This window comes from Hypomesus transpacificus, chromosome 8 (genome assembly GCF_021917145.1).
Source record: "Hypomesus transpacificus isolate Combined female chromosome 8, fHypTra1, whole genome shotgun sequence".
In the NCBI taxonomy this organism is placed as follows: Eukaryota; Metazoa; Chordata; class Actinopteri; order Osmeriformes; family Osmeridae; genus Hypomesus; species Hypomesus transpacificus.
Genome location: NC_061067.1, coordinates 2477555 through 2493675, shown reverse-complemented (window position 1 = coordinate 2493675; position 16121 = coordinate 2477555). Strand labels below are relative to the sequence as shown.

At 46.7% G+C, this 16121-nt stretch overlaps 2 protein-coding genes and 1 long non-coding RNA gene across 10 annotated transcripts; 2 read left to right on the top strand and 1 right to left on the bottom strand.

Moving 5' to 3' along the window:
- The first annotated feature begins 306 nt into the window (after window positions 1-306).
- LOC124470540 lies at window positions 307-3189 on the top strand. The gene is made up of 3 exons (XR_006956418.1): window positions 307-389; window positions 2501-2587; window positions 3104-3189. It is a non-coding gene; the product is annotated as an uncharacterized LOC124470540 (long non-coding RNA).
- On the bottom strand, window positions 697-10000 carry LOC124470537 (gamma-aminobutyric acid receptor subunit rho-3). 2 transcript variants are annotated; one of them, XR_006956417.1, is made up of 11 exons: window positions 8602-10000; window positions 7255-7367; window positions 4596-4663; window positions 4265-4488; window positions 3866-3948; window positions 3400-3537; window positions 3120-3272; window positions 2821-2882; window positions 2486-2617; window positions 1252-1787; window positions 697-781 (listed from the first exon to the last, which is right to left on the bottom strand). XR_006956417.1 is itself a non-coding variant. In XM_047024465.1 (10 exons), the coding sequence occupies exons 1-10, from the start codon at window positions 8748-8750 to the stop codon at window positions 1482-1484; spliced, it is 1428 nt and encodes a 475-aa protein (XP_046880421.1). In that variant the 5' UTR covers window positions 8751-10000; the 3' UTR covers window positions 1106-1481. The 2 variants fall into 2 exon arrangements, 1 of the variants encoding a protein (XP_046880421.1); XM_047024465.1 differs by lacking the exon at window positions 697-781 and having other exon boundaries at window positions 1106-1787.
- A 93-nt stretch (window positions 10001-10093) lies between these two features.
- On the top strand, window positions 10094-15000 carry LOC124470539 (CD276 antigen-like). 7 transcript variants are annotated; one of them, XM_047024467.1, is made up of 9 exons: window positions 10094-10182; window positions 10380-10394; window positions 11100-11315; window positions 12304-12642; window positions 12835-13125; window positions 13356-13682; window positions 14053-14160; window positions 14246-14305; window positions 14743-15000. In XM_047024467.1, exons 3-9 carry the CDS (start codon window positions 11246-11248, stop codon window positions 14811-14813), a joined length of 1266 nt encoding a protein of 421 aa, XP_046880423.1. In that variant the 5' UTR covers window positions 10094-10182; window positions 10380-10394; window positions 11100-11245; the 3' UTR covers window positions 14814-15000. The 7 variants fall into 7 exon arrangements, with proteins under 7 accessions (XP_046880423.1, XP_046880424.1, XP_046880429.1 ...); XM_047024470.1 differs by having other exon boundaries at window positions 10102-10182; window positions 11097-11315; XM_047024468.1 differs by lacking the exon at window positions 10380-10394 and having other exon boundaries at window positions 10095-10182.
- Window positions 15001-16121: the final 1121 nt, after the last annotated feature.

The window sequence follows — 16121 nt, the reverse complement described above, 5'->3', positions numbered from 1 at the left end:
GCTGTCAACTGTCAGTGTCATTGTAAGCGGAGTATGAGACGAGTGACCACCTGTTAAACATCGAAATTGTAAAGTACACATTCAGACTAATAAGATACAGTAGCAACTACAGCACAGCACAGTAGCGCTACCTTTACTAGGTAGATATATTTTACAGATACAGAATGAATAGCTATTTGTGTGGGCGAACACAGCACGATAGCATACAATGTACACGTTTCTCATCACTTTTCAAAACATTTGATCAGAGCACAGGAATTACATAATGGCAATTCAACAAGTCAATGGTCAACTAGTTTGTGGATTGGGGGGAATCAACAAATATTTGGTAAGAGGAAATGGCAGATACAGGAGCAAAATGTTTAAGACGAATGGCAAGTTATTTTCAGGTAATTATTGACGTTAGCTACTCGTTAAACACAGGAATAAACATTTAGTGTAAGTTGCACTGTGCAACAGTACTGTACGTTAGCCACAATGCTACTAGCGGGCTAGTCGTCTACCTAGCACTAGCTAAAAATGTCAAAGAAAAGAAACGTTGGCCAGTTGGTGATTGTAACTTAGATTACGTCACCACCTAACCACTTGTTTCAGAGACACTTTGCAATATGTATTTCTGTAGACACTAACGTCTATTATTATTTTTACAGTGAAATCGCATATTAGCTTGCAGCAGCAAGAAAAACTTACCTGGCAACTTTCCTCTGATGCTTGTTGACTAGCTAGCTAGCAGCTACGACGTGCGTGTGTGTTGCTTCCTCAGCGGGGCTGTCGTGCAATGCTTCCACATGTATGTAAACAAAACTTTGGAGTAACCATGGGCACCATTGCAACTGAATAATAGCAAATTTGGTTGATTTAAACCGTGGCTAAATATAAGACCTTTGTGTTTATTTTCAAAATTAGTAAAACAAACGAATACTGAAAAATATCCTTGTCATATTGTTGCAATAGGCAATAGCCTGTACTGGGTTACATTAGGCTACATAATAAATTTGTATTTCTAAAATGTATAAAAATTCTAATATCTATTCACTGACATACAAACAAAATCAATGTTTATAAGTAGGCCTACACACAGTGATATACACACATTAAACATGGTTTTGTGTAATTTATTCACTATTAAATAGCCATTTGTTTTTGACAAATGCATTTGAACCACCTGGGAAACTTTATCAGGGCCTTCAAATTCTACAGATATTAATACTCAATTGAGGATCATGTAGTTAGTATAAACCAAGCACTCACAACAGTAGGCATCACCACATTAGTGTCCAGTTGATCCTCAAAATAGAAGACTGTCTCTCCCAGTTGAAACTTAAATATTTTTCTAAATAGGCAGTTGAACAATTTAACAAAAGGCAGTCCCTCAGGAGTAAAAATACCAGTTCTGTTGGATCACAAGTCAGTTACAATAGTTTCCCCCAGAAGATGTTAACACTCTCTCCTTCATGACGACAGACTCGCTCACAGCGCCCTCAGGAGTACATGCTCCAGTAAATGATGTTGAAAAGTAGGTAGGAGAGAGGGAAAGCCACACGGGAGTACGAGTCAATCATGTAGCTGTGACGAAGCAGCAAATCCAAGTTTTCACGAACAGAACGCTGTCGTCGTAGACGCGTCCCTTCCGTGGCCGGAGCATCCCTCGAGTCCTGAGTGGAGGTTTCAAGGGGGTTAGGGGTCAAGGCTGGGACCAGGCTTGGGAACGGGGTCAGCTCAATGTCGTTGTCATGAAAGCAGCCATCGAAGGCCATGGCCTGGCTGGCATTGTAGGATGTTGGGACCTGAAGGGCAAACCAGAGAGACAGACACAGATAATACCATTGTTACAATTTGACCGCTCATGGTCTAAGCAAACAATAACAACTGACATGAAACAATCTGAGAGTATTATCCAGATTATTGGATTTATAGTGCGTGTTTGGTCAGTGTGTTTCGTCAGTGTTTCGATGCAATGGCTTTATTTGACCAGAAGAGTGAGCTGTTGTTCAGAGAACACTCCAGTGTTCAACTATCAAATGTCAGGAATATTGATGGACTATCTAAATCCATGGTTCTGAAAGGACTGGCTTGTTCTTATGAAATCTCTCATTAAACATGTGCCCTGACCACTGACCCTGTGGCTACCACTGTCTAAACTGACATGCACCAACTCAGAGCAATGGTTAGGAACTCTGGATATCTGTGTTTCAACATCCATTTGCAAATGTTTCTTTTTAATCTCTACTCTTGATGCATGGCTATGTTTAGCCTGTGGTCTGCACCTCCACAAACCGTCTTTTAGGAGGGGATCCCTCACTGAATTGCTCCTCCCAAGGTTTCTTCTATTTTTTCTCTTTTAGTTTTCTGGGAGTTTTTTCTTGTCTTTCTTAAGGGTTTAGGTTGGTTTAGGTGCAGTTTTATGTGTATATTTGAAATTACCAGTGACATTGCCTGTAAAAATTGCCTTATAAATAAAGTTGGATTTGATTTGACCCCTGACCTTTCCCTTCTTCAGTTTCCTCATCTCCTCCACAGTGGTGCAGTAGTTGACAGCAGCATACTCAATCACAGACAGGAAGACAAACAGGAAGCTGGTCCACAGGTAAATATCCACCGCCTTCACATACGACACCTGTGGGACACACATGAGTGAGGAGTTAGGAACACACACCATACGCACACACCACACACAAACACACACACATCTGCACCGTGAACACACAAACACATCCACACCACACACACACATTCATAATAAAGAGAACACATAACTTACACATAAAATATAATGTAAATGAAATCCTGAATATGCATGTACACACACACACAGCTGACCTGGGGCATGGATGAGGAGACCCCGGTGATAATAGTGGACATGGTCAGAACTGTGGTTATTCCTGCAGCAGAGAAGAAGGGACTGTTTGGTGTGTCTTCATAAACAGGAACTACGCCAATGTATCGTTCAAGTTCAAGTCTTTTATCGTATTGTAAAACCTGCCAGACTTATTCAGTGGAAACTCGTGCTTTGTGTGTGGTGAGTGTGCGTGTGTGTGGTGTGTATGTGTATGTGTACACGTGTGCATGTGTGGGGCGTGTGGTGTGCATGGTGTGTGTGTAGGGGGGGGGGACGGTACCCAGTGATACTCTGGCGGGTACAGCTCTCCTGTCGATCCAGAAGGAGACCCAGGAGAGGACAACCATCAGCATGGTGGGGAAGTAGGTCTGCAGCATGAAGAAGAAGATGTGCCTCCTCAGGATGAAGTTGATGTACAGCCTGTTGTACCAGCCTGGGAGAGGAAGGGGTGAGGAGAGCAGGGTGAGAGGAGGAGAGAGGGGTCGGGCAAAGCAAGACACACACACTAACACCCACACACGCAGTCACACACCGACACAAACGCACACTCACAAACACACCTGTGCTGCTGTAGAAGGCGAGGCCATTGGAGGGGTTGAACTCCTCGATGAAGAACTGAGAGAGAACGATCTCATCTGTCCGCAGAGAGTCATTGCCGTTCTTCCAGTAGAGCATGAGGTCATTCTCATTGTAGGCATCTAGGCCCGAGGGGGTGGAGAGAGAGAGAGAGAGAGAGAGAGAGAGAGAGAGAGAGAGAGAGAGAGAGAGAGAGAGAAAAAGAGAGAGAGAAAAATAGAGAGAGAAAAAGAGAGAGAGAGAGAGAGAGAGAGAGAGAGAGGACACGGCCCAGGGAGAAGAAAGGAAGGAGAAATAAAAGGTTTTGTATATTATTGTGAAAGTCGAGTAAACACATTTGAGTGTGTTTGTTCATGCACTTGTGTGGGTAGTGCATCCGTGTATAATATCAATATTATCAGGTGGTGTGTGTGTGTGTGTGCAGGGAGGTGTGGTGTGTCTGAAACTCACAGCTCTCCAGTTCTAAAGAGCAGTTCTGTGTGTCCAGAGGAAAGCTGCTGAAGTCCATAGCACAGAGAGCAGTCACAGTTATCCTTAACAAAAAAACACAACCATTAAGAATCTATTATGGGATATATCAAAAGTCATACTGTAGAAATGAAGCTTTATACAACTGTGTTATGTGTTATGATAGTGTCATCTTAGTCTTTCGCAAATCAGAAATGTGTAACTTTTCTCTCTCTTTTTCACCATATTCTCTCTTATACTCTCTCTTTCTCACTCACTCAGTCTCTCACTCAGTCTCTCACTCAGTCTCTCACTCAGTCTCTATCTCTCTCTCTCTCTCTCTCTCTCTCTCTCTCTCTCTTCCTCTCTCTCTTCCTCTCTCACTCAGGCACACACTGTTACCTGACACTGTACAGGATGTTTCCATCGGGATAGACCCGAAGCATAATGTTTTCCATGGTGGTGTCGTGGATGAAGGAACGTTTGGAATGGACGAAGAACACGTCAGGAACCCAGATCTTCTTCACCAGACGAGCGTCGAACGTTCGGCTCAGGTTAGTTTGGGAAGGAAAAGCCAGACGTTCATCTTTCCAGTAGTGACGCAGGTACAGGGTCATCGTGAAGTCCTGCACAGACATCACAGACAGTGAGCTGCGGGGGCTGGAGACAGGAGGAAGTGATGTCAGAGGAAGGGATGTCAGAGGAAATGATGTCAGAGGAAGTGACCTCGTACCATGTTGACCTCTGAGATGCTGTCAATGCTCTCCACCTGCACGTCGATGCCCACGGGGATAGCTGCATCTGATACCCCCAAAGGAGGAGAGCCCAGTATTAAAGCAGAATAGGTTTTCATGCATTAGCAAAGCAGTGGTACGTCGGTATTTGCATGGCGGTGTCGGCACACTACAGAACTTGAGCCAAAGCAGCTGAAGACTCAAGGTTTCCTCCCCCCCCCTCCTCCCGTGCTCGTAGACGACTCCCACGTCCATCTCCTCGTCCAAACCACAGACCACCTGTCTAAACCAACCCAGCCCACAGATCTTCAAACAAGCTAACTCCGGCTGGCATCCCTGAGCCACATCCTGCTGTGACCACCCAGTCACCTCCTGTGTGTCACCTCGTCACGTGGGATCACAGGGATCCTGGTGACACACCAGGCCGACGGCAGGCAGACACGCGTTTTTATCAAGATGACATGGCGGCTGAAAAATATAATCATAAATTCAACTGCACCCTACCCCCCCCTCCCCCGCCCCCCCTTAGCCCCTCAGCAGATCTGATTTGTCCCTTCTTCATCCGTGCCACCTGTTCGTGTCTGTTGACTGTCTGTGGACAGCTCACACACTGCGCACACACTCTCCCTCAGTGACACAGATACCGCACGACCAGAGAGATTGATAGAAATCTGCCTGGTTGTCGCTGGACGGCTGCCATCCTGTTGAAGTTGCTCTGGCTGTGGTTTAGACTTAAGGGATGTTGAGGTTTACTTGAGGCTGCTGTATGGAAGCTGAGTTGTGTGTGTCTATGTGTGTGTGTGTGTGTGTGTCAGTGTGCCTGTGTGTGTGTCAGTGTGCCTGTGTGTCAGTGTGCATGTGTGTGTGTGCATCCTTCAGTCTTTTTAGCCCGTTGCCTTCTGGTAAGCGATACCGAAGCATTCCGTCTCGCACACGCAGACTGGACTACAGTTTCTTTCCAAGGGCCATCAGGCTTCTGAATGGACATTGATATGGACACTGATACACGTCTCACTAGTCACTTTACACACTGTCACTTTCAGCTACTGGTTGCACTATAAGCAATATTGCACTATTTGAATTTCACTTAGGTTAGGTTAGTATATGTTTATAAGGTTAGTATAGGTTATCATGTGTATTAGAAGTTTAGTATACCGTATTGAATATTGTATATTATTTGTTATTAGGAGGTTTACCATATTTGAGCTTATTATAGATGTAATGTATGTTATGTGTACTTATATGTTATGTTATGCCAGGTTGCTTTGCGTTGTCTTGTCCTAAGAATTTCAGTGCACAGTCTGACCCTGTGTTGTTCTGTGCATCTGACAATAAAAGACTTTGAACTTGAACTTGTGTGTGTCATTGTGTGTAAGTGTGTGTGTGTTCTTTCTCGGGTCTTGTAGTGAGTGTGAAGTCTGTTAATTCTCTGTGTACGTTTGCAGCTATGAAGCTCTATAAACACTTACTTTAATGAAGTTAATCCCACAGCCAGACCCACAAAGCTCTCAGAAATCCAGACTCTCTTTGTCACACGTCAATTACAGATTTCAACAATTTCCCGGTTGCCAATGACAAGTTTGTTTGAGGTAAAACAACACTTTTTATCTGTAAAAAAAATTATATATGTATATTAATAGTTGAATCTGTAATTCTTCTCAGCTCTGCCTCTGTAGGAAACCAAGTGCTGTCTTCTCAAACTAGCTTGAGTCAGCATATACGACTACATTCAGGACACTGGAATTAAACTGGGACAGTGATATAATGCCCGATGAAAAAAAGATCATAGGTCAAATAAATAAAACGCGTATGATTGAGATGTCCTAGACCTAGCGTGTATGACGTCAGACATGAGTAGGCTGCACACACACACGCACACACAACACCCTTACACACACACACACACAAAATACCCTCACACACACAGAGCCAGGCTTATCTTAACCATGAGAAACATAGATCATTGTCAGTCATCTCATGTATAAAATTACAGCTCTCGGAAATGCCACACAGTGTCTGTGGGGAAGACAATGCTGTTTTTGTGTCTCAGACAGTATGGTGGAGACAGCCTGCACCATGAAGGCCATATGATGCAAACCACATGTTGTGTGTGCGTGCATGTGTGTGTGTGTGTGTGTGCGTGCATGTGTGTGTGTGTGTGTGCATGTGTGTGTGTGTGATGTGGTGTCCGTCATAAACGAGCAAAGGTCAGTTCTCCATCCTGGCCTGAACTGTTTTGTGTCCCACTGTTCCATCTGCTCTAGCAGACCTGAATATAAAAATAATCCAGATTACTGTCCCTGAAACCCCCTTCTCTGCCTCTCTCTCTCTCTCTCTCTCCCACACACATAATCTGGGTCAGTGATGGTTTGGGAGGGCTGAGCGTGGTTGCCGCGGTGACCCAGTGCCCAGCGAAGCCGGAATCCAGATCCGCGTGCATCATCAACGCTCCTCAGCAGCACAGCACAGCCTGTGACTTTCAGGTGTTAGTGATGTGTGAGTGATTGGATTAGATACCTTTGGATCAAGCATAGTGAGAGGCAGAGATTGCGAGAGAAAGAGACTGAAAGAGAGAGGAAGAGAGAGACAGAGGGAGACACAAACAGGCCGAAATGGACAGAAAGAGACAGACACAGAGAAAGAAATGATGTGTCTTACTTCCGAAGCCAGGTCTGATGGCAAAATCGTGTTCCTCGATTCTCAAAAGCTGTTCTGTCTTTATGAGGAGTGACTTGGTGCTGTCCTGCTTCTTCAGTTTGTAGTCAATCCTCCTGAATGGACAGAACACACACACAGACACACACACAGTCACACACAGACACACTCACACACATTCACACACAGACACACACACACACACACACGTCAATGAACTATGTTTATTGAGGCAAAAAAGACTCAAATGAGTTACTGGAGGGCCTGCTCTCTCCTGTCTGCTACGCTAGCTCAGTCATGTTCTCCTCCCTCCCTCCTCTGGCCTGGCCTTCACACAGCCACACTGGCAGGGATGAGTGAGCGACTGCTTGGTTTTATAAGGATTTAACTGTAAGGTTTGATTAGAGAAACACAGTTTGTGGTCTGTAAATCTGCCCTTCTCGTTTCTACACCTCTTATCCTGCCAAACCCAGAAACATTAACCACTCCTTGGCATTTCTTCAAAACACACACGCGCACAGACACACACACACACATTGAATAACGTGTTGGAAAGTTCCAGAGCCGGTCCCAAGAGCGTGTGAGGGATAAGAAGGACTGATATAGCCTGCCTGTGGAAGCAGAGGGGATATCAGAGTAAGGTCAGGAATAGGTACATAACAACAGTTTCATCTCGCTAACCTCACTGTTGTGAGGTTTAAGGTGAGGCATAGGAGGGGCAATCGTTTGACGGAAAAGAAAAAATAGTTTTTTTTCCAGCGATAAACCCTGCTTTGCTCTGAAGTATGGGTGGGTGTGTGACAGGTAATTAGTGACTGAACACACACACACACCTGCACAGGTGTGCTATCTGGAGTGCGCTTCACAGAGACGGCTTGGCCCCTTTTCCCTTTCCCTTTTCATTTTCCTAAACCCAAACACCGATAACACACATGCCCTCTGCACACACAAGCAGGGAGGCTAAAGTCAAGTCCATACAGGGGGTAATTCCTCCCACACAAAGCCACATGTGAACACCACAAATCAGTCTCTGCCCCACTCACCCGGCAATTACACACCATGCAGACATCCATCCATACTTCCGCTGACCTGCACAGAGACATCGCCGTGACGACAGACAGGCCATAATGTCTGGGTGAGCAGAGCAGAGCCCCACAAACAAGTGGCGTCAGGCGCTAACACAGCACTCGGTATTCAGTTGTGGCACGTCAGTGTTTTAGTGGCGTGTGTGTGTACCTGTGCATGTGTGTAGTATGTGTACGTGTGCACATGTATGTGTGTGCATGTGCCCTGCAGTGTGTTAGTGTGTGTGTGTGTTTGTGTATATGTATATGCATGTGTGTGTCTTACCCTCCATATTTGTTTTTGCTGTTTTCTCCCAGGTAAACATCTTTGTGTTTCTTGCGTCCGGTGGTATGGGCCCCGGTCACCGTGGCGACGGGCCAAGACAACGCCCAGACCAAGCATATGGACCGCACACTCAACAGAACCACGTTCATGTTCCAGTCAGGGTCGACGGTCGAGAGTCCAGGATGACCCCCTCTCGGTGGGACAGAAGCAGGACCACATTCCAGAAGGCTCCGTGGTCGTGAGTCAGGAAGCGGTCGTTGACGGATCAAGCATACAGGAGTCTGTTTGCAGTTGATCTTCCCTCGCCAAAAAGCTCCGGAATCAGGCTTTAGTATGTGTGTGTGTGTGTGTGTGTGTGTGTGTTTGGAGCAGCCAGCTGTACTTCTCTTGAGAGTGCTGTCCCAGATGTGCCAGATCTGTTGTTGCTGAGCCAAGAGTCCTCCTGGTGCCAGTCAGTTCACGTCATCAAGCATCAGTGTGTTGCGTTGTCCATTTCTCCATGGATATGGTCCCTCTCTCTGTCCCCGCGTCTCTGTGCTTCCATGTCCGTCTCTGCGGCTGCCTCTTCCTCGATCTGTCTCTGCTTCACTGGATCTTGCCTCTCACTGATTAAAATCGATATAAATCTATTCCTCCAGTGATAGAAGAATGACACTAATTCCTGTGAAATCCTCTTATCTACAGCCACAGCAATCTTTCCCTAACCTACAAACAGAGGGGTTGGACACACACATTCAAACATACACACACACACACACGTGTCAATAATCTGGATTTTTCTACCAGGAAAATGAACACAAATACAGGTCCCCATCGTACCTATCTTGGCATCTGTGTGTGATGGTGTGTGTGTGTGTGTATCTATTCTCTTTGTGTAGGTTACGGAAAGATTGATGTGTGTGTGTGTGTGTGGGTGTACAAACACTTAGTGCATATAAGTCCCTATTTTACTCACTGTATGTTGTGTGCGTGTGTGCGTGTCTGTGTTGGTGTGTGTGTTTGTGTGTGTGATGGTGTGTGTATGTCCACTCTGTTTGCGTAGGTTAGGGAAAGATTGCTTTTTGTGTATGTCAGAGAATACAACCACTCAGTGGAAGCAGAATGTAATCTGCCCTGCTGTGATTTAGAACAAACTGTTCCTAATACAATCCAAACTGTATACTTTTGCTCTCAAATAACATCTCCAGAGAACAACACAAGCTCCATCTGAGCTGACACACACACACACACGCACACACACGCTAAGGTTAAGGTTACACTCACATTATTCAAAGCCCATAAACAAACGGTCGTAAAGTTATGTCGCTTTGGCAACAAAATGCCATTTCAAAGCAATTCAAAGCAAATGGAAATGTCAAATATTTGGTGTGTGCTTGTGTGTGAAGCTCAGTGTATTCCTTGGTGTACCATATCAGTTTCTGTGCTGGGAATGACGCGCACAGATATGTTTCTGTGGGACTGTGTGATTGGGAGGTGAGGGCATGTCTGGCTGCGTCCTTCCTAGAAAGGAGCCACTTGGAGAGTGTAAGGGTGGACTGTAATTACCTCCAGGATTCTGCTTCAGCGCATGGAGACGTGTGTGTAAGTGTGTGTGTGTAAGTGTGTGTGTGTCTAGGTGTGAGCGCTTGTGTGTGCACGTGTGCTAAGTGTGTATGCATTTCATTCTCTAAATAACCTGTCGGTCCAGTCGAACTCCTCACTCTCCCCAGAAAGGAGAAGAGGCTAGTCTCTCTCGTTCACTCCTCCTTTCATTCTTTCTCCCCGCTGGTCGTGGAAAGAGCGGGATACCTTTCGTAAGTCTGTTTTTTGTACTCCGTATTCAAAGAAATCGGCAACTAAATCGAATTATCATCGTTTCCATTTCCAGGTTTACTGCTGTGATCTAGCCTCAAACAGAACACAGAACCGGGCGTGAAGGGATTAATAGTTTGCTAATCAATGACTGATTTTGACTGTGATATCTGAACTTTGGCTCGTGGAGTTTCCTTCTCAGTGTGCTGTGTGAGCACCGCTGTGTGAGTCCTCTTTGATGTCGGACTCTGGGGGAATGTTTGCTGCTACAAGATTGGATTAGGATATTCAGGGCTGAACGAAGAACAGATGTAGGCATCTCTTCCTCCGCGTCACGCATCAGGCACCTCGACCCACAACATCCCTGGTTTTGTTGTAAAAGAGCCAGGGGGAGATAGAGAGATAGAAAAGATGTAAAGCTTGCGATGCTGATTCTGATAGAGACTAAAGAAACAAGAAATGTAGCCAAAGAAGAGATTAAAAAAAGGTGAGAAATGACTACGAGTGAGTAAAGAGGGTCCAGGCGCCCAAGCAAAGTGTGTCTTTCACACAAGAGAACCACAGCCTTCAAACTTTAAAACACTGATTTCTCAAGAAGGGCAGTCACATGAATCAACCCCCACACCCCACCCCTAGCCCACCGTTGCACGTGATTTAGAATGTGTTTCTTATTAGCTTGTGTGTGCGTGTGTGTCTCCACGAAGCAGAGCCAGGACCCAGGGAAGGTGTCTCATTGAGAAGACGTGCGTCCTGCCAGCTAAGACTCGTCCTGGAGACAGGAGGATGAGGTAGTGTTTACGCCAGGAGTTCACTGCGTCTCTGCTGGGTTTTCCATGTGGAAGGATAGAGAGACATGGCAGCTATGCGGACATGGGCCTTTCTCCTGCTCTGGTTCAGGATGTCAACACAGGAAAAAAAAACAGGTGAGACTCGCACCCATTGGTCGGATCGTTGGGCACTCTGTCTGGAGCTGGAGTACGGGGCTCGACGAATGAGAAGAGAGAGTGAAGTGCCTGTGCTACCTGGAGCTGTCGCAATCGTTAGGATCGAATTTAAAAGACAGAAAGCGGTTGGTTCGGCATGGAGATGACAGATAAGCTGAATGATGGATTGTGGCAGGTAAATAAACCAGGTTGAGACAGGCTGAGTCACAGCTGAGGGAGGGAAGGACGCAGAGAGCGAGGTCGGGAGAGAGTGAGCGAGAGAGAGAGAGAGAGAGAGAGAGAGAGAAGGAGAGAGAGAGAGAGAGACTGAGAGTGAGAGAGTGAGCGAGAGAGAGAGAGAGAGAGAGACTGAGAGTGAGAGTGAAAGAGTGAGCAAGAGAGATAGAGAGAGAGAGTGATAGAAGGAGAGAGAGAAAGATAGGGAGGGAGGGAGCTGTGGAAGGCGTGTGAGCAGCAGGTGATATACTTCTTATTTGACTCCTGGTCACGACAGCGTAAACAAACATCTCTATCCAAACGTGGTCTCCATCCACACAAGGCACTCACCTCAGAATCACCAGAGGTTTCTCTCCAAACCACTCAAACAATGTGTGGCCCGTACATCTGCGACACAGCTGTGGACACACCCTGTTTAGGCGAGTCATCCAAGCACATGCTGAAACCAACGTGCACAGACTCAGCCCTCCTCCTCCCACTGTCTCTCTCTCTCTCTCTCTCTCTCTCTGTCTGTGTAAAATTGAGCTAAAAACAACCTCTAGTGGATACTCTTTCTTCAATTCTCGTCTCTCTCTCTCTCTCTCTCTCTCTCTCTCTCCCTCCCTCTCTCTCTCTCTCTCTCTCTCTCTCTCTCTCTCTCTCTCTCTCTCTGTCTCATACATCCTAACACACCAACCAGAAAAGGCACGAAGGCCTCCTTTCGGGGTGGGAGTGCCTGGCCAGTGACGAGCGTGTGCCTGATGTGTTTCAGACGTCCACGTCACCTGCGTGTTTTCCGAGGACTGCGTCCTGCCTTGCAGCTTCCAGCCCTCCAGCGACCAGGTCATCCGATGGCTGCGACAGGAAGTGGTCATCTACACCCTTCGGCTACGGGACGGCGAGGACGGCGAGGACGACGAGGACGACAAGGACGACCGGTCCGAGCACGAGCAGTACGACGGCCGCGCCTCCCTCTTCCCAAACCTGGTCTCCCATGGCAACGCCTCGCTGCGTCTGACGCATTGCGGCCCCAGAGACAGGGGCAGGTACAGGTGTCAGGTGAACTCCACAGCAGGACTGCACGAGGCCCAGGTCATCGTCAGGGTGGAGGGTGAGTCCGGTACTCCCATCGTCTGCCAGGGATTCCTAAACACGGCGCTCCCACAGCTCCATGCTGGCAGGACACTGTTGGACTGGGACCTCGTCCATGCAAGCTGGGACCCTGTCAACAGGGGGAGGAAGGCTATGTATAGTCTTATGGCTCTATGTGTGTGTGCGTGTGTGTGTGTGTGTGTGTGTGTAGCACCTGTCAGGTCCCTGTCCCTATCGTTGGAGCTGTCCAGACTCGATGGCTACGAGGACTTGAAGTGTGCCACTCGTGATGTCTACCCTGCCCCTCAAATCGCCTGGGCAACGGACCCCCCCACCGCTGGGGGCCTGCGACCAAACACACGTATGCTGGCTGACGAACGGGGGCAGTACAACGTGGAGAGCCGGCTCAGGAAGCTGAAGGACCAATCACAGCTCACCTACATCTGTCAGGTCAACTCCTCCTACGGGACACAAGTGTGGACGGCCTCGCTCACAGAGAGAGGTACGGTCCACACAGACACACACACACAGACATGTACAAACACACATACACACACACATACATGTTCACACCCCCACACATGCACGTACACACATCCACATTTACATGTATTCATTTAGCTTTTATCCAAAGCGACTTACGCACTCAAACACACACTCAAACACACGGCGCATCGTTTCAATCAGTTCATTCTGTTTATCTCCTCACTCCCTCTCTCTTCCTGAGATCAGCGATCAACTGGACGGAGAGAAGGAATCTCACCATCCCCTGCCACGCCCCTCCTCACTTCCCTAACCCCTCCCTCTCCTGGAGCTTCACCAATCACAACAAGCCGGCCATCATCCTCACATACAACAGCAAAGCACAGCAAAGCTCAGTTTCAACACTGTGGAAGGAACGTGTGGTGTTGGACCCGGCCAAGGTGGCGTCCGGCGACGGCTCTCTGTGGTTGCTGGAACCGGACCGCCTGGAGCACAGTGGCGTTTACACGTGTGTTTACGCGTCTCTCAGGACCACGCACACCATTGTCACGCGTGTCACCATGACTTCTGACTCAGGTGAGGATGCACACATTCAAGGAAAGCACTGTGGGAGAACGGAATGCTGTTACTCACCAGGAAATTTGTGTTCGATTATAGAAGAAACAGCACTTCGCGACAGGATGTGAGTCATGGTATAAGATAGGGTGTGAATGACTTCCAAGGATCTTTATGAGGAGAAAAGTGATTCATGCGAAATCTGGGAAGGTCGTGTTTTATCAAGAGTGCGGTGGGATTGTGGCTTGTTTGAATGTTTTTCTGGGTACTACTGTGTACTACTGTGTACTACTGTGTACTACTGTGTACAACTGTGTACTACTGTGTACTACTGTGTACTACTGTGTACTACTGTGTACTACTGTGTACTACTGTGTACTACTTCGTGCAGGAGAGACAAAGTATCTGGCTGGGGAATCCAATTGGTGGATCGTAGGTCTGGTGATCGCATTGCTGGCCCTTGCTCTTGTGGGCATTCTGGGATATCTGAAGATCAAAGGTAAGACTGTAAGGTTCAGAGAGGGGCAGCAGGGGGGCGTTTTATCTTTCACTTCATCCACTGACAGCTCTGCCCCCCTGGCCAGGTGACCAGCCTAAACCCAGCAAGATGGTGGAGGAGGCCTCTGAGATGCATCCTGTCAGAGGTAAACACAGGCTCACGTCACCACGACCAAGTCAAGACATGTATTCCTCAAGCACATTCAAAAACAACTGGTTAGCAGCCAACCAGGCAAAACCACACACTAAAATAATGAACATTTATCACATGGACATAGATGCAGATATATACATGATAGGATGACATTGCTGTGCTTGCCTTACACAGTATCACATGCTGGGTTTGAAGTATAAGTGGGTCTTAAGATGTGATTTGATAACGTCAAGTACTCACAACGAACACTGGAGGGAGCAAGAGGAGTGTGTGAAAGTGGAGTGTGAGAAAATAGCAGATTGAACTTGTTGGCATCGTAAACATGACAGGCTGTCATGTTTACAATTGTTGGAACTTGTTGATTGAACTTGTTGGCATTCTTCTCGTATCATGACAATAACCTTGTCTTCTCCCCCCCTGATTTAACAGGAGACCCAGTCAATGCTGAACCAGGCGAGGACAGTGTCTTGACAGCAGACGAAAGCAACAGACACAGCTAACTCTGACCTGTCTGGGCAAATATTAAATACACGATGGGGCAGACCCATGAAGATTCCTAATAAAGTTGTGTTATTGGTGGATAAAACCTCTGGTATGTGTTTGTGAAATCATGGGAGGCCCTCTGTGCCTAATCTTGCCTCATGACAGCCACATGATTCACCAATAAAAATAGACCTTGAGCTCTAATGTTGTGAGTTTTTGCTCCGACGACTGCCGGAGTTTCTGTGGTGGATTACATTTTTTACGTGGAGAGTTTGGGAAATGACCAGAGGTGAGTTACAGTTTGTCCTTGAGTAATGTCTGACCGATACATTCTGTATCAGACCATGACTACAGATACATCAGCTGTTCTGTCCCTGACTTGTGTGTCTCGACGACAGATAGCTAAACCCTGTGCATTGCAAGCTTGAGTGAGGAGCTGGTGTGAAAGTAACTTTCCCATATCTTTATGTTTACATTTACTTGTGGTCCTCTAAGCAGCATACACAGCACTTAATCCTGAAACTAAAATCCTGTTCCCCGGAGTTAACAGAGTTAACCTGCCCTGGTGTTTTCTGTCCATCTTCCTGGGTGTGTCCAGTCCTGGTCTTGTCTCTCTCTCCTGGCTCCCTGCACCACCTCACCTCTGTCTCGTTCCAATCGCCCAGCTGTTGTGCATGTGTGATTACACTGCCCTGAATATCTCTGCTCCCCATGACAATCTTTGTGTCTTTGTTGTCGAGTTTCATGTGAGTAGCTGCTTGTTCCCAGATTTGTAAAATAAATGTTTAGGTTTTTGGTATCCAGCCTGCCTCTCCCTGTGTTTGGGTCCTCCTGCCATCATGCTCTGACACCAATGGAAACTGAAACTCATTCCAATAAAGTTAATTAATGTTTAACAACATAAGTAGTTTGACCATGTAATAGGTTACCTGTACAACTTGGGTTCTTCCAGTTAAATATCTTGCCGTCACTAGAAAACTGCAATGAGACAGATTAATCAGAAGGACTTTTAACACCACTGGAAAATCAATCGAGTGGTTTCTATCAGAAAACCTCTGCCCATATCTTGAGTCATTTGCTGTCAATCGACATGCCGAACATACTTGTTACCAACCTATCTGGTTTGTTCAGATTACAGTGTATGGGTGCAACTTTGTGAGAGTGCATAACAAGGAGTGACATCGTAAATGAAGACTACAATGGCTTGGAATATGGCATCGATCATGGTGGTCGTGATCTACAGTATGGTGTCCATGGTGATAATAAGCCAGACGGTCAAGGGAGCAGGTTAGTCTTTCAACTGTCAATATTTTTTCAGATCTGTT